General features: G+C 44.3%; 2 protein-coding genes across 2 annotated transcripts; both read left to right on the top strand.

Annotated features, from left to right (window-relative positions):
- Positions 1-15,568: 15,568 nt before the first annotated feature.
- On the top strand, positions 15,569-17,527 carry LOC309546783 (uncharacterized protein; the record flags this gene model as incomplete). The annotated part of the gene is made up of 2 exons (XM_082246472.1): positions 15,569-15,898; positions 16,733-17,527. The coding sequence occupies 2 exons, from the start codon at positions 15,569-15,571 to the stop codon at positions 17,525-17,527; spliced, it is 1,125 nt and encodes a 374-aa protein (XP_082102598.1).
- Positions 17,528-21,262: 3,735 nt separating this feature from the next.
- LOC309547153 (olfactory receptor 5AP2-like) lies at positions 21,263-22,210 on the top strand (the record flags this gene model as incomplete). The annotated part of the gene is made up of 1 exon (XM_082246939.1): positions 21,263-22,210. The coding sequence occupies one exon, from the start codon at positions 21,263-21,265 to the stop codon at positions 22,208-22,210; it is 948 nt and encodes a 315-aa protein (XP_082103065.1).
- Between the last annotated feature and the right edge of the window lie 206 nt (positions 22,211-22,416).

Raw genomic sequence — 22,416 nt, 5'->3', positions numbered from 1 at the left:
ATAGTAATTGGGGCCTAGTGTGGTTGTGTACGTGTGATATACATACACTTTTTTTGGATCATATTTTCTATTCCGCTATTTAATCAAAAACCTTTGGGGATCAGTTAAATTGGGGGATAGTCTGTGTTGGTACGTGTGAGAGAGATCCACCTTTCCAAGTTGTTGGGGTTCATCTCATACTTCTGAAGGTTTGAGGGTGCTGCCTGTTCCATACCCCCCCTACTCCTCATCTAGCCTTTTAGGGGTACAAACAATAGTAATTGGGGCCTAGTGTGGTTGTGTACGTGTGATATACATACACTTTTTTTGGATCATATTTTCTATTCCGCTATTTAATCAAAAACCTTTGGGGATCAGTTAAATTGGGGGATAGTCTGTGTTGGTACGTGTGAGAGAGATCCACCTTTCCAAGTTGTTGGGGTTCATCTCATACTTCTGAAGGTTTGAGGGTGCTGCCTGTTCCATACCCCCCCCTACTCCTCATCTAGCCTTTTAGGGGTACAAACCATAGTAATTGGGGCCTAGTGTGGTTGTGTACGTGTGATATACATACACTTTTTTTGGATCATATTTTCTATTCCGCTATTTAATCAAAAACCTTTGGGGATCAGTTAAATTGGGGGATAGTCTGTGTTGGTACGTGTGAGAGAGATCCACCTTTCCAAGTTGTTGGGGTTCATCTCATACTTCTGAAGGTTTGAGGGTGCTGCCTGTTCCATACTCCCCCTACTCCTAGCCTTTTAGGGGTACAAACAATAGTAATTGGGGCCTAGTGTGGTTGTGTACGTGTGATATACATACACTTTTTTTGGATCATATTTTCTATTCCGCTATTTAATCAAAAACCTTTGGGGATCAGTTAAATTGGGGGATAGTCTGTGTTGGTACGTGTGAGAGAGATCCACCTTTCCAAGTTGTTGGGGTTCATCTCATACTTCTGAAGGTTTGAGGGTGCTGCCTGTTCCATACTCCCCCTACTCCTCATCTAGCCTTTTAGGGGTACAAACAATAGTAATTGGGGCCCAGTGTGGTTGTGTACGTGTGATATACATACACTTTTTTTGGATCATATTTTCTATTCCGCTATTTAATCAAAAACCTTTGGGGATCAGTTAAATTGGGGGATAGTCTGTGTTGGTACGTGTGAGAGAGATCCACCTTTCCAAGTTGTTGGGGTTCATCTCATACTTCTGAAGGTTTGAGGGTGCTGCCTGTTCCATACTCCCCCTACTCCTAGCCTTTTAGGGGTACAAACAATAGTAATTGGGGCCTAGTGTGGTTGTGTACGTGTGATATACATACACTTTTTTTGGATCATATTTTCTATTCCGCTATTTAATCAAAAACCTTTGGGGATCAGTTAAATTGGGGGATAGTCTGTGTTGGTACGTGTGAGAGAGATCCACCTTTCCAAGTTGTTGGGGTTCATCTCATACTTCTGAAGGTTTGAGGGTGCTGCCTGTTCCATACTCCCCCTACTCCTAGCCTTTTAGGGGTACAAACAATAGTAATTGGGGCCTAGTGTGGTTGTGTACGTGTGATATACATACACTTTTTTTGGATCATATTTTCTATTCCGCTATTTAATCAAAAACCTTTGGGGATCAGTTAAATTGGGGGATAGTCTGTGTTGGTACGTGTGAGAGAGATCCACCTTTCCAAGTTGTTGGGGTTCATCTCATACTTCTGAAGGTTTGAGGGTGCTGCCTGTTCCATACTCCCCCTACTCCTCATCTAGCCTTTTAGGGGTACAAACAATAGTAATTGGGGCCCAGTGTGGTTGTGTACGTGTGATATACATACACTTTTTTTGGATCATATTTTCTATTCCGCTATTTAATCAAAAACCTTTGGGGATCAGTTAAATTGGGGGATAGTCTGTGTTGGTACGTGTGAGAGAGATCCACCTTTCCAAGTTGTTGGGGTTCATCTCATACTTCTGAAGGTTTGAGGGTGCTGCCTGTTCCATACTCCCCCTACTCCTAGCCTTTTAGGGGTACAAACAATAGTAATTGGGGCCTAGTGTGGTTGTGTACGTGTGATATACATACACTTTTTTTGGATCATATTTTCTATTCCGCTATTTAATCAAAAACCTTTGGGGATCAGTTAAATTGGGGGATAGTCTGTGTTGGTACGTGTGAGAGAGATCCACCTTTCCAAGTTGTTGGGGTTCATCTCATACTTCTGAAGGTTTGAGGGTGCTGCCTGTTCCATACTCCCCCTACTCCTCATCTAGCCTTTTAGGGGTACAAACAATAGTAATTGGGGCCCAGTGTGGTTGTGTACGTGTGATATACATACACTTTTTTTGGATCATATTTTCTATTCCGCTATTTAATCAAAAACCTTTGGGGATCAGTTAAATTGGGGGATAGTCTGTGTTGGTACGTGTGAGAGAGATCCACCTTTCCAAGTTGTTGGGGTTCATCTCATACTTCTGAAGGTTTGAGGGTGCTGCCTGTTCCATACTCCCCCTACTCCTAGCCTTTTAGGGGTACAAACAATAGTAATTGGGGCCTAGTGTGGTTGTGTACGTGTGATATACATACACTTTTTTTGGATCATATTTTCTATTCCGCTATTTAATCAAAAACCTTTGGGGATCAGTTAAATTGGGGGATAGTCTGTGTTGGTACGTGTGAGAGAGATCCACCTTTCCAAGTTGTTGGGGTTCATCTCATACTTCTGAAGGTTTGAGGGTGCTGCCTGTTCCATACCCCCCCTACTCCTCATCTAGCCTTTTAGGGGTACAAACAATAGTAATTGGGGCCTAGTGTGGTTGTGTACGTGTGATATACATACACTTTTTTTGGATCATATTTTCTATTCCGCTATTTAATCAAAAACCTTTGGGGATCAGTTAAATTGGGGGATAGTCTGTGTTGGTACGTGTGAGAGAGATCCACCTTTCCAAGTTGTTGGGGTTCATCTCATACTTCTGAAGGTTTGAGGGTGCTGCCTGTTCCATACCCCCCCTACTCCTCATCTAGCCTTTTAGGGGTACAAACAATAGTAATTGGGGCCTAGTGTGGTTGTGTACGTGTGATATACATACACTTTTTTTGGATCATATTTTCTATTCCGCTATTTAATCAAAAACCTTTGGGGATCAGTTAAATTGGGGGATAGTCTGTGTTGGTACGTGTGAGAGAGATCCACCTTTCCAAGTTGTTGGGGTTCATCTCATACTTCTGAAGGTTTGAGGGTGCTGCCTGTTCCATACCCCCCCTACTCCTCATCTAGCCTTTTAGGGGTACAAACAATAGTAATTGGGGCCTAGTGTGGTTGTGTACGTGTGATATACATACACTTTTTTTGGATCATATTTTCTATTCCGCTATTTAATCAAAAACCTTTGGGGATCAGTTAAATTGGGGGATAGTCTGTGTTGGTACGTGTGAGAGAGATCCACCTTTCCAAGTTGTTGGGGTTCATCTCATACTTCTGAAGGTTTGAGGGTGCTGCCTGTTCCATACTCCCCCTACTCCTAGCCTTTTAGGGGTACAAACAATAGTACTTGGGGCCTAGTTTGGTTGTGTACGTGTGATATACATACACTTTTTTTGGATCATATTTTCTATTCCGCTATTTAATCAAAAACCTTTGGGGATCAGTTAAATTGGGGGATAGTCTGTGTTGGTACGTGTGAGAGAGATCCACCTTTCCAAGTTGTTGGGGTTCATCTCATACTTCTGAAGGTTTGAGGGTGCTGCCTGTTCCATACTCCCCCTACTCCTAGCCTTTTAGGGGTACAAACAATAGTAATTGGGGCCTAGTGTGGTTGTGTACGTGTGATATACATACACTTTTTTTGGATCATATTTTCTATTCCGCTATTTAATCAAAAACCTTTGGGGATCAGTTAAATTGGGGGATAGTCTGTGTTGGTACGTGTGAGAGAGATCCACCTTTCCAAGTTGTTGGGGTTCATCTCATACTTCTGAAGGTTTGAGGGTGCTGCCTGTTCCATACTCCCCCTACTCCTCATCTAGCCTTTTAGGGGTACAAACAATAGTAATTGGGGCCCAGTGTGGTTGTGTACGTGTGATATACATACACTTTTTTTGGATCATATTTTCTATTCCGCTATTTAATCAAAAACCTTTGGGGATCAGTTAAATTGGGGGATAGTCTGTGTTGGTACGTGTGAGAGAGATCCACCTTTCCAAGTTGTTGGGGTTCATCTCATACTTCTGAAGGTTTGAGGGTGCTGCCTGTTCCATACTCCCCCTACTCCTAGCCTTTTAGGGGTACAAACAATAGTAATTGGGGCCTAGTGTGGTTGTGTACGTGTGATATACATACACTTTTTTTGGATCATATTTTCTATTCCGCTATTTAATCAAAAACCTTTGGGGATCAGTTAAATTGGGGGATAGTCTGTGTTGGTACGTGTGAGAGAGATCCACCTTTCCAAGTTGTTGGGGTTCATCTCATACTTCTGAAGGTTTGAGGGTGCTGCCTGTTCCATACTCCCCCTACTCCTCATCTAGCCTTTTAGGGGTACAAACAATAGTAATTGGGGCCCAGTGTGGTTGTGTACGTGTGATATACATACACTTTTTTTGGATCATATTTTCTATTCCGCTATTTAATCAAAAACCTTTGGGGATCAGTTAAATTGGGGGATAGTCTGTGTTGGTACGTGTGAGAGAGATCCACCTTTCCAAGTTGTTGGGGTTCATCTCATACTTCTGAAGGTTTGAGGGTGCTGCCTGTTCCATACTCCCCCTACTCCTAGCCTTTTAGGGGTACAAACAATAGTAATTGGGGCCTAGTGTGGTTGTGTACGTGTGATATACATACACTTTTTTTGGATCATATTTTCTATTCCGCTATTTAATCAAAAACCTTTGGGGATCAGTTAAATTGGGGGATAGTCTGTGTTGGTACGTGTGAGAGAGATCCACCTTTCCAAGTTGTTGGGGTTCATCTCATACTTCTGAAGGTTTGAGGGTGCTGCCTGTTCCATACTCCCCCTACTCCTCATCTAGCCTTTTAGGGGTACAAACAATAGTAATTGGGGCCCAGTGTGGTTGTGTACGTGTGATATACATACACTTTTTTTGGATCATATTTTCTATTCCGCTATTTAATCAAAAACCTTTGGGGATCAGTTAAATTGGGGGATAGTCTGTGTTGGTACGTGTGAGAGAGATCCACCTTTCCAAGTTGTTGGGGTTCATCTCATACTTCTGAAGGTTTGAGGGTGCTGCCTGTTCCATACTCCCCCTACTCCTAGCCTTTTAGGGGTACAAACAATAGTAATTGGGGCCTAGTGTGGTTGTGTACGTGTGATATACATACACTTTTTTTGGATCATATTTTCTATTCCGCTATTTAATCAAAAACCTTTGGGGATCAGTTAAATTGGGGGATAGTCTGTGTTGGTACGTGTGAGAGAGATCCACCTTTCCAAGTTGTTGGGGTTCATCTCATACTTCTGAAGGTTTGAGGGTGCTGCCTGTTCCATACTCCCCCTACTCCTCATCTAGCCTTTTAGGGGTACAAACAATAGTAATTGGGGCCCAGTGTGGTTGTGTACGTGTGATATACATACACTTTTTTTGGATCATATTTTCTATTCCGCTATTTAATCAAAAACCTTTGGGGATCAGTTAAATTGGGGGATAGTCTGTGTTGGTACGTGTGAGAGAGATCCACCTTTCCAAGTTGTTGGGGTTCATCTCATACTTCTGAAGGTTTGAGGGTGCTGCCTGTTCCATACTCCCCCTACTCCTAGCCTTTTAGGGGTACAAACAATAGTAATTGGGGCCTAGTGTGGTTGTGTACGTGTGATATACATACACTTTTTTTGGATCATATTTTCTATTCCGCTATTTAATCAAAAACCTTTGGGGATCAGTTAAATTGGGGGATAGTCTGTGTTGGTACGTGTGAGAGAGATCCACCTTTCCAAGTTGTTGGGGTTCATCTCATACTTCTGAAGGTTTGAGGGTGCTGCCTGTTCCATACTCCCCCTACTCCTCATCTAGCCTTTTAGGGGTACAAACAATAGTAATTGGGGCCCAGTGTGGTTGTGTACGTGTGATATACATACACTTTTTTTGGATCATATTTTCTATTCCGCTATTTAATCAAAAACCTTTGGGGATCAGTTAAATTGGGGGATAGTCTGTGTTGGTACGTGTGAGAGAGATCCACCTTTCCAAGTTGTTGGGGTTCATCTCATACTTCTGAAGGTTTGAGGGTGCTGCCTGTTCCATACTCCCCCTACTCCTAGCCTTTTAGGGGTACAAACAATAGTAATTGGGGCCTAGTGTGGTTGTGTACGTGTGATATACATACACTTTTTTTGGATCATATTTTCTATTCCGCTATTTAATCAAAAACCTTTGGGGATCAGTTAAATTGGGGGATAGTCTGTGTTGGTACGTGTGAGAGAGATCCACCTTTCCAAGTTTTTGGGGTTCATCTCATACTACTGAAGATTTGAGGGTGCTGCCTGTTCCATACTCCTCCTCCTACTGCTCAACCATCCTTTTAGGGGTACAAACAATAGTAGTTGGGGCCTAGTGTGGTGGTGTACGTGCGAGATACATACACTTTCTTTTTGATCATATTTTCTATTCCGCTATTCAATTAAAACCTTTGGGGATCAATTCAATTGCGAGATAGTCTGTGTCGGTACGTGTGAGATCCACCTTTCCAAGTTGTTGGGGTTCATCTCATACTTCTGAAGATTTGAGGGTGCTGCCTGTTCCATACTCCTGCTCCTACTGCTCAACCATCCTTTTAGGGGTACAAACAATAGTAATTGGGGCCTAGTGTGGTTGTGTACGTGCGAGATACATACACTTTTTTTGATCATATTTCCTATTCCGCTATTCAATAAAAACCTTTGAGGATCAATTGAATTGCGGGATAGTCTGTGTCGGTACGTGTGAGATCCACCTTTCCAAGTTTTTGGGGTTCATCTCATACTTCTGAAGATTTGAGGGTGCTGCCTGTTCCATACTCCTCCTCCTACTCCTCATCCATCCTTTTAGGGGTACAAACAATAGTAATTGGGGCCTAGTGTGGTTGTGTACGTGCGAGATACATACACTTTTTTTGATCATATTTCCTATTCCGCTATTCAATAAAAACCTTTGAGGATCAATTGAATTGCGGGATAGTCTGTGTCGGTACGTGTGAGATCCACCTTTCCAAGTTTTTGGGGTTCATCTCATACTTCTGAAGATTTGAGGGTGCTGCCTGTTCCATACTCCTCCTCCTACTCCTCATCCATCCTTTTAGGGGTACAAACAATAGTAATTGGGGCCTAGTGTGGTTGTGTACGTGCGAGATACATACACTTTTTTTGATCATATTTCCTATTCCGCTATTCAATAAAAACCTTTGAGGATCAATTGAATTGCGGGATAGTCTGTGTCGGTACGTGTGAGATCCACCTTTCCAAGTTTTTGGGGTTCATCTCATACTTCTGAAGATTTGAGGGTGCTGCCTGTTCCATACTCCTCCTCCTACTCCTCATCCATCCTTTTAGGGGTACAAACAATAGTAATTGGGGCCTAGTGTGGTTGTGTACGTGCGAGATACATACACTTTTTTTGATCATATTTCCTATTCCGCTATTCAATAAAAACCTTTGAGGATCAATTGAATTGCGGGATAGTCTGTGTCGGTACGTGTGAGATCCACCTTTCCAAGTTTTTGGGGTTCATCTCATACTTCTGAAGATTTGAGGGTGCTGCCTGTTCCATACTCCTCCTACTCCTCATCCATCCTTTTAGGGGTACAAACAATAGTAATTGGGGCCTAGTGTGGTTGTGTACGTGCGAGATACATACACTTTTTTTGATCATATTTCCTATTCCGCTATTCAATAAAAACCTTTGAGGATCAATTGAATTGCGGGATAGTCTGTGTCGGTACGTGTGAGATCCACCTTTCCAAGTTTTTGGGGTTCATCTCATACTTCTGAAGATTTGAGGGTGCTGTCTGTTCCATACTCCTCCTACTCCTCATCCATCCTTTTAGGGGTAGAAACAATAGTAATTGGGGCCTAGTGTGGTTTTGTACGTGCGAGATACATACACTTTTTTGGATCATATTTCCTATTCCGCTATTCAATAAAAACCTTTCTAGGGCAAGATCTTAAATTACAGAAATATGAGGAGACCGTCAAATAAGGGCCGTGGCCTGGGTCGTGGTGCTGCTGGTAGAGCTCCTGTTGCAAGGAGAGGACGTGGTCGATCTGTGCCAGCTACACGCACAAGTGAAACACCTTCCTCAAGTGTGAGTAGGCGACAGAACCTGCATCAGTATTTGGTAGGGCATCAAACGCCCCTAGAAGTGATGAGGCCAGAACAAGTTGAGGCGATAGTAGATTGGTTTGCTGCTGACAGTGCCTCCAGTTCCTTCACATTGTCTCCCACCCAGTCTACTGCAGAAAGGTCAGAGTTGGCACCTGCAGCCAATGTCCAACCGTCTTTCACCTCACCCCCTTGCAAATCAGGCCAGCAGTCTGAGCCCCAAGCCATACAGCAGTCTCTTATTCTTTTTGAGGACTCTGTCAGCAGGGTTTCCCAGGGCCATCCACCTAGCCCTGCCCCAGAAGTGGAAGAGATTGAGTGCAGCGATGCCCAACCACTTATTTCTCAAGATGAGTACATGCAAGGATCATCGCAGCACGTCTCCGATGATGACGAAACGCAGGTGCCAACTGCTGCGGCGTTCAGCATTGTGGAGACCGACAAGGAGGGCAGGGGTGAAGACTGGGTGGAAGATGATGTGGAGGACGATGAGGTCCTCGACCCCACATGGAATGAACGTCATGCAGGTGACCTGAGTAGTTTGGAGGAAGAGGCGGTGGTCGCACAGAGCCACCAGCACAGCAGAAGAGGGAGCAGGGTGCAGAAGCGGAGCGGCCGTGCCCTAGACACTACGCCCGCTACTGCCCAACGCAGCAAGGGAACGAGCGCACCAAAGTCAGCTCAAAGGAGTTCTCTAGCGTGGAAGTTCTTTAGAAAATGTGCTGATGACAGGACACGAGTGGTTTGCACCCTGTGCAATCAGAGCTTGAAGCGAGGCATAAACCTTCTCAACCTGAGCACAACCTGCATGATCAGGCATCTAAGTGCAAAGCACGAGCTGCAGTGGAGTACACACCTTCAAAACCAAGAAACGTCTCTGGCTCATCCTGCTTCCTCTTCTGCTGCAGTCTCGGCCGCTCCAGCCACATCTGTAGTGATACCGGCACCTGCCACCCCGCAAACAGACGATCTGTCAGCAACACCACCACCTGGGTCACCAACAACCATCTCCACAATGTCCCGTGGAAGCGTTCAGCTTTCCATCTCCCAAACACTTGAGAGGAAGAGGAAGTACCCCCCTACCCACCCGCGATCCCTGGCCCTGAATGCCAGCATTTCAAAATTATTGGCCTTTGAAATGCTGTCATTCCGTCTGGTGGAGACGCACAGTTTTAAAAACCTTATGTCGGTGGCTGTCCCACAGTACGTCGTGCCCAGCCGCCACTACTTTTCCAGGCAAGCCATCCCTTCCCTGCACAACCAAGTGGGGGAAAATATCAGGTGTGCACTGCGCAACGCCATCTGTGCCAAGGTCCACCTAACTACGGATACGTGGACCAGTAAGCACGGTCAGGGGCGTTATATCTCCCTAACGGCACACTGGGTAAATGCAGTGGCGGATGGGCCTGAGGCGGATAGCAATTTGGCGCATGTCCTTCCACCACCGAGGATTGCAGGGCGCTTCAGTTTGCCTCCTGTTCCTAACTCCTCCTACTCCGCTTCCTCATCCTCTACCGCCTCCTCATCCGGACAGCGTAACACCTTCACCACCAACTTCAGCACGGCCAGGGGTAAACGACAGCAGGCAGTTTTACAACTTGCCTGTTTGGGGGACAAACCACACACCGCGCAGGAGTTGTGGAGGAGCATGGAACAGCAGACAAATGAGTGGTTGCTGCCAGCGAGCCTCAAGCCCGGCCTGGTGGTGTGCGATAACGGGCGAAATCTCATAGCAGCTCTGGGCCTAGCCGGTTTGACGCACATCCCTTGCCTGGCGCATGTGCTGAATTTGGTGGTGCAGAGGTTCCTTAAAAACTACCCCGATATGTCAGAGCTGCTGCAGAAAGTGCGGGCCGTTTGTGCGCACTTTCGGCGTTCTCACCCTGCTGCTGCTCGCCTGGCAGCGCTGCAGCGTAACTTCGGCCTTCCCGCTCACCGCCTCATATGTGACGTGCCCACAAGGTGGAACTCCACCTTGCACATGCTGGAAAGACTGTGCGAGCAGCAGCAGGCCATAGTGGAGTTTCAGCTGCAGCACGCACGCGTGAGTCGCTCTGCGGAACAGCACCACTTCACCACCAATAACTGGGCCTCCATGCGAGACCTGTGTGCCTTGTTGCGCTGTTTTGAGTACTCCACCAACATGGCCAGTGGCAATGACGCCGTTCTCAGCTTAACTATCCCACTTCTATGCCTCCTTGAAAAAACAATTCGGGCGATGATGGAAGAGGATGTGGCACAGGATGAGGAGGAGGAGGAGGATGAAGAGGTAACATTTCCAAGGCTTTCAGGGCAGTCATTCGCAAGGGGCTCCGAGGGTGGGTTCCTGCACACGCAAACGCCAGGGACGCAATTGTCCAGCAGGGGCACAGTTCTGGAGGATGAGGAGGATGAGGAGGAGGAGGAGCTGGAGGAGGAGATGGAACCATGTTCACAGCAGGGTGGCACCCAGGCCAGCTCATGGCCATCACTGGTGCGTGGCTGGGGGGATACAGAGGACACGGACGATACACCTCCCACAGAGGACAGCCTTTCGTTGCCTCTGGGCAGCCTGGCACACATGAGCGATTACATGCTGCAGTGTCTCCACAACGACCGCCGAGTTGCCCACATTCTAACTTGTGCTGATTACTGGGTGGCCACGCTGCTGAATCCCCGTTACAAGGACAACGTACCGTCCTTAATTCACTCACTGGAGCGCGATCGCAAGATGCGCGAGTACAAGCGCACGCTGGTAGACGCCATGCTGCTGGCATTCCCATCTGACAGCGGGGCCACAGTGGAAGCACAAGGCAGAGGAGGAGGAGGAGGAGGTCGCCAACGCAACCAGGGCACCGCCAGCACCTCAGAAGGCAGGGTTAGCATGGCCGAAATGTGGAAAAGCTTTGTCAGCACGCCACAACAAACAGCAGCACCAGCAGCTCAGATGGAACGTCTTAGCAGGAGGCAGCATTTTACCAACATGGTGGAGCAGTATGTGTGCACACGCCTACATGTAGTGAATGACGGGTCTGCCCCCTTCAACTTCTGGGTCTCCAAATTGGGCACATGGCCTGAGCTTGCCCTTTACGCCTTGGAGGTGCTGGCGTGCCCTGCAGCCAGTGTATTATCTGAACGGGTATTTAGCACGGCTGGGGGCGTTATAACAGACAAGCGCAGCCGCCTGTCCAGAGACAATGTGGACAAGCTCACGTTCATTAAAATGAACCAGGCATGGATCCCACGGGACTTTTCCGTACCTTATGCAGAATAGCAATGGATACCGACCTTACCCATCCATTGTTCCATTTTTGCTCTTTCTCACTCTTTTGGGGTGTACCCTCATTTAAAATTTTTGAAAAGAAGCAGTGTTGGCTACCTCGTCCTCCTCCTCAGGGCCAGATTAATGTAGGGGCTATTGGAGCTGCAGCTCCAGGCCCCTACCTTTTATATAGGCCCCGGGTTGGCCATATTCACTGTTACCGCTCTTCTGTCACTTTTAAACACAGAAGTCTGGCTTCTATGCTCGCTTCCCCAGGCAGCACCCTCAGAACCTCCCCACACAGCGTGAAGGCCGGACAAGGAGGGACAGTTGGCGATGCATGGATGTGTTTATGGGCTTCAGAGACAGCATCCCATGTTGAATTAGGCATGCATGGCTGCACCCTTCCTCCTCTGGGTGCATGGCAAGGCACGGCCCTTAAGGCCCTTCAAAATCCTCAGCACCAAGCCCATGATGCTGTTAATCCGGCCCTGGTCCTCCTCCACCGCCGCTTCCACCTACACCGCCCATAGGTGTGCGCAGCCTATTGCATTAAGGTGTGCACCCCAAAGTTGAAATACACATGCATGTGTTTGCCAGCAGGGAGAGTAATGTATCGGGGCCATGTACCTGTAGGCAAGGAGAAATAGAGCAGAGCAGGTCCCAGGGAGATCTTTCCCATCTCCTCACTGGCAATGCTATGTGCCCTAGGTGATTAGGGTGTGCCCAGGCACACCCAGCACACCCTGTGCGCACGCCTATGTCACCGCCACATCCACCACCACCTCAACCTCCCTCCTACTCCATATGGGCCTCGTCCTTCAGAGATGAAGAAGAACATTGTTTTATTTTTCTGTTTTTTTTTGTTGTTTTAAGTTATTTCCCTATCCACATTTGTTTGCAGAGCACTTGCCATGCTCTTAATTACGTTTTGCTGCCATTTGCAGCACTCTAGCCCTTTCCTTTGGTGTTTTAGAGCCATTTTAGTGCCTTAAAGTTCGGGTCCCCATTGACTTCAATGGGGTTCGGTGTCCGGGAAAAGTTCGGTAAAAGTCCGGGACACGGACCCGGACTTTTTTTTAAAGTTTGGCCGAACCCGTCGAACACGGACATCTAGGTGTCCGCTCAACCCTAGTCTTAATGTCATTAACCGTACGTATAAACTGACCTCTCATAAAGGCCATCCCACACCACCCCCACCTCTGCGGAGTCCAAATTGTCAGCAAAAAAAGGATGTTAGTTTGGGCGGTAGGGGATCAGGACTAGGAAAGAGTGTCAGCCAAAATGCATTGAGTTTCCAAAGGGATTTCCCCCTATTATCTAGGAGGGACAGACGAACCCAGAAGGGGGAATGATCGGACACCAACCGGGGTGTATAATCCGCCGCGACCACCAAAGGCAGCAGCGAACCATTAACCAACCCCATATCAATTCTAGACAATCCTGAGTGAGACGCCGAAAAGCACGAAAACTTTCGTACCTCCGGGTGGCCCATCCTCCAGACATCCGTCAGTCCGAGTTCACCCACCAACCGAGCAAGGGGCGTAGCCCCCCCGGCTAGCATAAGTCAACCGGAGTGAGAGGAAAACCTATCCCAGGCCGGGTCAAGTACAGCATTAAAGTCCCCCAACATCAGCAGGGGCACATCAGAAAGTTGAGCAATATGTGGCACAATAAGTTTAAGCACCCATAACAGGAAAAGTACGTGTAACATTAAGTGCCAGGTACAGGCAGGAGAACAAACAGGATCCATGACCGTCCGAACAGAGTTCAATAGGTCCAGATAATAGGAACATTCCTCAAGGGTCTTCTCTCCTAGGGGAGGCAGCCGCTCGCAGGGCCCCACCATTCGCATCCAGCCATTGAACAGCAGCAGAAGGCTTATCGAAGAACAACACCTCATCCCGGGCCACCACCCGGAGCTTAGAAGGGTACAGCATAGCATATTGAACATTCAAGTCCCGCAATCTCCGCTTGACCTACATGAATTTCGCCCTCTGTTTTTGCACCTCCGCAGAGTAATCGGGGAACAGGGAGATCCTCGAGTTGTCAATTTTCAGCCTCCCCTGCATGCCCCTGGCTTTAGTAAGGATGGTGTCTCGGTCCTTATAATTGAGGAGTTTGAAGATGAAAGTGCGTGGGGGGGTTCCAGGAGGAAGAGGTCGCATAGGCACCCGATGGGCACGCTCCACCGAAAACATGGTGGTAAAGGATTCTTGTCCAAAAGTAGAGACCAACCACTTCTCAATAAAAGCCACAGGATCTTTACCTTTCGCCCGCTCAGGGATCCCAATTGCTCTGATATTGCTCCGTCTCATCCTATTCTCCAAGTCATCCAGGCATGCAGCTTGCTGGGCTGAGAGCAGGGCAGTATGTTTCACTTCCCTTTGCAAAGGCGCCATGTCATCCTCCAGGGAGCTGACCCTGCCTTCCACCGCCACTGTCCTCTCCCTCAATTTCTGCATATCATGTCTCATGAACGATATCTCAGCCTTGACCCCCTTTAACTCAGCAGTCAGGGCCGTAATGGAAGTGGTACAGGTGGTAACCGCAGCCATAATGTCCCGCAATGTGGGTTCTGAATCAGGGGTAGGAGATGACTGCCTCTGGGCCTGGTCCGCATCTGCAGCCTCCCAATCCGCAATCTAGGCGGGAGAGATCCCCCAGGGGTACGGTGTCATCCGTGTCTGAATGTGACCCTGGCGAGCCAGAACGGTGGTCCCCAGACTGAGCATGGGGGTCCCGGGCAGCAGGCTTAGCAAAAAACTTCTGTGCAGCCTCCAGATATGTGACCTTCTGTGCTGCACGCTGCGGGGCGCCGCCATCGTGGATCGGGCTGGCCTGTGCGGATCTCCCCTCTTTACCCTTTTTAGACATCACGGATAATTGAAGGGGGACTCACCGGGTGATCACCACACTCCAGGGAACTAAGGGCACAGGCTGACGGGAGAAATCAGAGCAGGATAAGAAGTCACACAGGATAACAACCAGGATCAGCAGCGGAGCTCACAGCATGTACGTCCGCTCACATCCGCAGCTCGGCCATGCCCCATTCAACAGTTAATTTAACTTCACTTCAGTGGCAGGGTGAAGCAGTGGCCTTGCAGCATTCTACAGTCAGTTGTCCTCAGAATTGTGCATAGTTACTAGTTGGAGTATCCCACTCATCCCTTCTCCCATCCCAGTTCTAAAATAAAACACAAAAACCAAATCCCCTGGACTGGACTGATTATTGCCTGAGCCAAGAATGTTCAATGCCATGTATCTGCTGTCAGTTGCTAATGGTAACCCAAGAAGTGTAATTCTCAGCAGCTCTCTAGGGGGCAGTGCTACAACAGTAATCCTATCTTATCACTTATGATTGTGCATTACTGAGTCATCAAAAACATCAAACCAAGAAAAAAGAGATGTGTTTTACTCCATTACTATGCAAAATCAAGATCAGTTCAATTCTTAATTCAAACTTTCTCTTTTCATGTTTTATCTATTTATTTGTTTTATGTTTTCTTTTTCATTGGGAAAGCTTTTTAAATGTATTTGCACTACTTCATTCCATTTCTGACACTAATTAGTCCATCAGCGGCAGCTGTAACAGTTGTGGTCCACTGGGAAGACTTGAAAGCAGTGATTGCAATGGTTTCTAAAGCAGGCCATACACGTTTCGAATTTCGTACGATTTGTCGTTCGATAAACGCAAGCGCCAGTCGTGCACATCGTCGAGTGTACCATCAATGTGATTCGAAAATCGTACGACAAAACACTTCTTCCTTCTGCAAGTATAGGAAGTGATGCAATGTTGTCTTGACCTTTTAACCACACCTCCACTGGGCACTCCCCCTACAGTTAAAAGTCGGATCGTGTCATTTGCGAACAGAGCAATCATTCGCCACAGCATACGACTATTCTCAGCAATAAAATGCCATTCAAGAGGTATAATAGGAATCAGAAAATGGCAGCAATGGTTATTGCATTGATTGCTTTGGAGGAGGAGAAGAAAAAGAAGAAAAATAGAAGGAAGAGCAGAGTGTGGGCCAAAGACTGGCTCATGCAACGAGAGCAATTTTCACATGTAAACCTGCTAACAAACCTCAGAGAAAATAATCCTGAGGATTACCGTAATTATTTGCGGATGACCCAGCAGTCCTTTGACATGCTATTAGCTCTTGTGCAGCCACATATCACCAAACAGGACACCTGCATGAGAAAATCTATTAGTGCAGAGGAGAGGCTCATGGCAACCCTGCGTTTTTTGGCAACAGGCAGGTCTTATGAAGACCTGAAGTTCACCACTGGAATCTCTGCCCAATCCTTGGGAAGAATCATACCTGAGACGTGTCAGGCCATAGTGAAGGTGCTCCAGCCACAGTATTTAAAGGTAATTATAAAAATTACAACTTAAATTAGTAAGAATATTACTGCAAACATAAGTCAAATTTTGTGAGTACATCAATTTTATTAAAAAAATATGTAACTTCCTGTACACGGTTGTCTGAAAAAGTTTGTATTTTCTTAAATCAATACATACCCATTTCCAAATCATTATTATGAAAATATATAATTCTTAAACAATAACCAATAAAAAAGGAACAAATACACCAAAGAAATGCAATAATATTGAGCAACATATCTAGAATTTTTTTTTACAGATTTGTGTATTGGGGGCCATGAAACCAAGAACCTTGAGGTGGTTCAGGACGCACTGACCAGCTTGGGTTTCCCTGTGATTGAGACATATTTGGGTGCCAATATTGGCCAGATGTTACAGGTGGAGCAGATGTTACAGGTGGAGCAGATGTTACAGGTGGAGCAGATGTTACAGGTGGAGGAGATGTACATCCCTGATACCCTATTATATCTGTGTTAGGTGTAAGATTGCCCTTTAGTCCAATGGCAATCATTTTATGCATTAAAGCTTCACAAATGTCTCGTTGCTCCATGGACATTCTCCGTAATTTGTGTGCAACCAGATGACCCACAGCATCACATTCATCATCTTTCTGCTTCATGATAGATGATGCATCCTTCAGCAAACTGGCAGTATCGTAGTCAAGATTTCTCTTCTTTCCTCTTTGAGTTCTCTGAGTTGATGTTCCTGGCTGCTCTGATACTGGGCTTGGTGTATCCTATAGAAACCAAAAAAATTAAGAAGAAAATATGATCACTAATTATCATTAAAACATGTTTTAATTTTTTTCTATCTTGCCAACAGTTTCCTTCTAAATCTGAAGAATGGAAAGAAGTTGCCAAAGAATTCCAGGACATGTGGAATTTCCCCAATTGTGGTGGCGCAATTGATGGGAAACATGTGAGAATTACACCACCAGCACATTCAGGATCCTATTTTTACAACTATAAAGGGTTCTTCAGCATAATTCTAATGGCAATTGTGAATGCCAAATATGAATTTATGTACTTGGATATAGGGAAAAATGGAAGAAACTCGGATGGAGGTGTGATAGAGCGCAGTCCATTTATGCATCGATTAAAAGAAGGAATGTTGCATCTTCCATCTTCCAGTGAGACAGTTGAGGGCCTTAATTTTGTGTTCATTGGGGACGATGCATTTGCCTTACATGAACACCTGTTGAAACCCTATCCCTTGCGCAATTTAACTGCTCCCCAGAAAATCTTTAATTATAGATTGTCTAGGGCGAGAAGGGTGGTAGAAAATGCATTTGGGATCATGGCCAGCAGATTCCGCATTTTCCACACCGCCATTAATGTTACAGTTGAAAAAATTGACATAATAGTGGAGTGCTGCTGTATGTTACACAATTATTTAAGAAGCACAACTGTGTCATATATGCCATCAACTGCAGTTGATATTGAAGATCTTACCAGTGGCACAATTGTGCCAGGTGATTGGCGAAATGACAGCAGTGGCATGGTAAATTTAGCTCCTGCAAGGCCTAGGCTACCAACTGCAAATGCACGTCAAAATCGCATTCATTACACAGATTATTTTATGGGTAGTGGTGCAGTTGCATGGCAGGATCGCATATAATCATATGTATTATATTTTGTAAGAAATGACTTGCTCTAAATAAAGACAGCTTAATAAATCATATACAATATATGAGTATTCTTTATTCTAGTTTTTGTTACATTCTACTATGACTGGCCCATGAGGCAGAAGGACCCCTGACCCTATAGTTGTTTCATTGGGCCCTCCAACCCCCCCCCCCCCCCAAAGAAAAAATATTGTGAATTAAACGAAAATTTGGATATACCTGTGTCTGAGTCTGTGTCTGTGTCTGTGACATTTCCTCTGCTTCTGGGTCAGATATCAAACTGGAGTCTGATGCTGCACTTGGTGGCAGAGTGCAATGGGACTCTCTTGGATCATCTGTGTCAGCAAGAAACATCAGGTCTTTGAAGTACCACAAACGTGGGACATAGACATCATCAGCCCCTGCTCCAGATTTCTTGGATGCTTGTATTTTTTTATACTCCTTTTTAAAAACAGTCCGCAAGTTAGCAATCTTGTGCTTTACATATAGGTCATTTGGATCTTTGCAAACCTCTTTACATAGCTCCTTTAGTTCTTTGATGGCCTCATCACGCTTATATCTATTAGAATAATCCCTGGATTTCACATCCCATAAGCACGAAAATTCTCTGTATTTATCAATGAATTGGGGAAGGAACTCAGTAGATGTGAATGTGAGAGGCATTTTCCTTTAAAAAAAAAAAAAAATATATATATATATTTTACTAAGTTACCTTGCAAAGCCTTGTTATACATGTGTAAAATATAACACATAATGATTTTGCACATTAATAATGACTAAATAAGAAGAATAAATAATACTTAAGACAATAGAACTAACACGATATGCAAGTTTCATGCAGCCTGTTCATATAATGGATGAGCCATGTGCCATGAATCGTGACTGAGATAAATTTGGACAGGAGTGAGGTCTAATTTTTAGCCTTTTTGAACAGCTCCTATACTGCAAAAGGACTTCTATCAGTAATAAAATAGCATATATTTACATTATAACACAGTATTTCCGTAGAAAAAGTGAAATATGCAATGGAGAGTCAGCATTTTGAACTTACCTCAGGGATGTGTGTTCAGCGTTCTCTGCACGAATAGACTTTCCTACGTCCCGAAAAGTCGCTGCATATTCGTGCAATGCGCACGTGCGTTATATACCATGTACAGGCCCCGCCTCTTCTTTCTTTCGGGGGCTTGTGGGAGAAATCATGGCAGAGGGACAAGACATGGCAGCTTCTCAGAGCGAAAGATCTGGGACAGATGAGGAGCAGGAAATCGTGGAGGTGGAAGAAGGTCACCAGACAACCATTGTGACAAGCCCCAGGAAGAAGAAAGCCACCAACATGTCTTTGGAGGAGATGGTGGACATGGTGAACATTCTTCAAAAGAAGGATTATGACTGTCGGAAGCAAGTCTACCCTAAAAAAAATGTGAGAAAAGATCAAATTCTGGAGAAAGTTCTACGTGTCCTACAGAAAAACCATGGTGTTGAACGCACTAAAGATCAAGTGAGAAAACGCTGGTCTGACTTAAAATCCAGAGAATCCCATCAGCTAAGGAAAATCAAGAAAATTCTTCAAAAAAGTTAGTATAAACTTTTTAACAAGAATGTATGATGTTCTTGGGTTTTTCTGTGTGAGTGTATGTTCTGTATATGCCATGTGACATGTGCATGCAGAGAGTGCATACTACACAGCTTGCATCATTGTGATTTTCTATGCATATCTATAGTGTATTTTTGTCTTCTATACAGAAATAATATGCATAGTGTGATTGCATTTAAATATATGTATAGTATTTGAAGTTAAATACATGTATTTATTAATTTTCAAAGGACATTCTAGAAAGGCCCATGCAGAGGCGGGAAATGAACAGCAGACAAGTGCAGAGTCTGAGATGACGACTGACACAACACTGATATGTCTCACACCAGTTGAAGGCAGTGATTGGAGCAGCATTGCCACCAGTTCAGGTACATAACCAAATGTCACATAAACGTATGCTCATTATAACGTTTAGACTGTGATTTTTATGATTTTTCATGTTTTCTTATAGGCTTTACAATGTCTACTGCTGGCAGTTCTTCATTCACTTCTGCATCTGCAAACCGCATGATTGCTGATTTAATGCAAATCAATTCAGATATTGAGAAAGTTTGCAATAAAATGAAATTGGTTCAAGGCAGGATTTCTGATGTGATAGACCAATTAGCAAAGGTTTAAATACTCTGGAAACAAAAATTTTTTTTTAAGACCATGTTTCGTTATGGCACTTTAAAAAATAAAAATGGTTGTTATAAAGTAGGGGCCCATTCACACTGTCCGCATGCACCCACGTACTCCATTCTGCTGAAAGGGGGGTCCACGCCCAAATCCCCTATGAGCAGGTGTCTGACAGCTCTTTCTCTGCTCTTTGTGCAGAGACAGAGCTGTCAGAACCCCACCGTTCTCTTTTGGGGACCACCAGTCCATTTTCATCATATCCATCCGATCCGCCTGACAGATGTAAATGATAATTTCCATCCGTCAGGCTTTGATCGGGTCGGATAGCAGCGGATGTCAGTGGACATGTTTCCACTGACATTCGCTGCCCTATGGGGATGCATGGAACATTCCAATGAGTTCCGCCTGACAACATGACAGGCGAATCTCATTGGATTGTGTGAAAGGGCCCTTGCTCTGACTTGCACTTTATTAAAAATAAAATTGCACTATGTGACTGTTTATGTACTTTTGTACTGTTAAATTTTGGCTGTATGTACATATTTACTAACTATATTCATGTACATATGTACAAGCTTTTAAGATCCTAAATAGGGAAATGTTTGTGTGCTGGACATGCGCAACTACGCTTTTTGTTTATTGTTCATCAATAAATTGATGGTTATTTTGAAATTGGTTTCAAGTGTCTTTATTTCATGCATTATGTGATATCAACTGTATACACAGCTATTGATCTTTATGGTAGTATAGACAATGACATTCTCATCAAAATAATCTACTGTTAAAATGACAATTAGGATAACCATATGTTATTAATGACAAACAATATTGGAACATATACATCCTGCAGAAAGAAAACTTGCTGTACCATTTATTCTGCAGCTGTACAACAATGCAGTGGGTCCGTTTATTGAAAAAAGGTGTTAAAAGTCATTTTGCAATACACATACTTTTGTGTTTACACTTTTCATGCACACATATTGGCCTCTTAGCAGAGTTTGCTTGAACATATAATATTTGATGTATTGCGGTTTTTCGGCTGAACAGTCGTCCGTGTTGATATTCTTTTTATTTACCTTCCGGGTCATTCTTTTCGGAAACATGCGCAGTTGTGTGTTGTTCTGTGGAATCGAACGACTAAACCACTAATGATACGAAAATTGGACAAATTTCGCGGAAAAACCCAACATGTTGGATATGTGAATTTTTGATGTCGTACGAAAAACGCATAGTTTACATACCACACTAACGATACGAAAATCGTTCGATAACACTGGCATTTACGATTTTCGGACGATATTCGTATCGTCTATGGCCTGCTTTAATCTAGATAGTGAGCTAAGTGATAGCCTTATGAAACCTATAAAAGCCCAACTGATTTTACAAGAAAAACAATGCGACGAGAGTCGCATTAATATCCACAGGGCCTCTATGAATTACATTTTTCAATTTATAGTATTTGGATTGAACAGAACATTTTAGGAATTGTTGATTTTGCAAGACACAAATCCAAGTCATGAGCTTGTCCCTGAATAATGTCTCTGTAACCAACTTTGTTCTGGTGGGGCTTATTGAGATTGAATCATTTGGATATGTATGCGCAGTTTTGGCTCTTGCATTGTTTTCTGTCACATTGTTTATGAGTTTTATGATTGTCTTTGTAACCTGGACAGAGAAAAGTTTGCATGAACCTATGTACATCTTAATATGCATCTTGGTAATGAATGTGATGTGGGGGAATGCAGCATATTTTCCCAAGCTGGCCATTGACTTGTTGTCTGGATGTTCGACCATCTCCCTCACAGGATGTCTCTGTCAGTCTTTCTGTCTCCAGACTTATGCAACCTATGAAATATTTATCTTTACGGTAATGGCATATGACCGATATCTGGCTGTAGGCCACCCTCTGAGATACCACACTCTGATGACCAACGTTACAACTCAAACAATATCACTTGCCCTATTTGTTTACACTGTGGTATTAATAACTGTCGCTATACTGTTGACATTAAGGCTAACTTTTTGTGGGGTATATGTCAACAATGTCTTTTGTGAGATCTTATCTCTACAACCGCTTGCATGTAATGATCTAACAATTAACATCATGTATGCAACGACTTTGACCTTGTTCAATTTAATTGTCTGCTTGCTTGTAATAATGTACTGTTACATAATGACAGTTGTCATCTGTCTGAAACTTTCTGCAGAATCCTCCCAGAAAGCTATGCATACATTAATGACTCACATATTGGCCTTCTCCATTTATTTTTTCACCCTCTTGTTCCTTGATTTCAGGTACATGCTAAACAATGATTCTATATCTGTCAAAGTTGACATTATCATACCTTTGATCGGTACCAGCATAGCTACTTCTGCAAACCCTCTCATCTACGGGATAAGGACCAAAGCTCTCAGAGAAAAAATTTTAGTCAGCCTGCATAAAATTGTTAGCAAACCAAAATAACAAAAAATATGTTTTTATTTTTTTTTTCAGCAGCAGTTTTATCATTGTAGAGATTGTGTTATTTTTCTAAATTTCTTTTAATTTTTTTTTTCAAATATAACTTTATTAAAACACGGAAAGTGTTACAGTAGAACAGAACAGTTGTTACATGTGAATATAGCAAAGAAAGAGGTGAACAAAATAAGGCCGTACTAGACTCATATGCA

The sequence above is a fragment of the Pelophylax lessonae genome (genome assembly GCF_965119305.1).
Source record: "Pelophylax lessonae genome assembly, chromosome: 2".
Taxonomy (NCBI): Eukaryota; Metazoa; Chordata; class Amphibia; order Anura; family Ranidae; genus Pelophylax; species Pelophylax lessonae.
The sequence above is the reverse complement of the archived record's forward strand: the minus strand, read 5'-3'. Positions and strand labels throughout refer to the sequence as shown.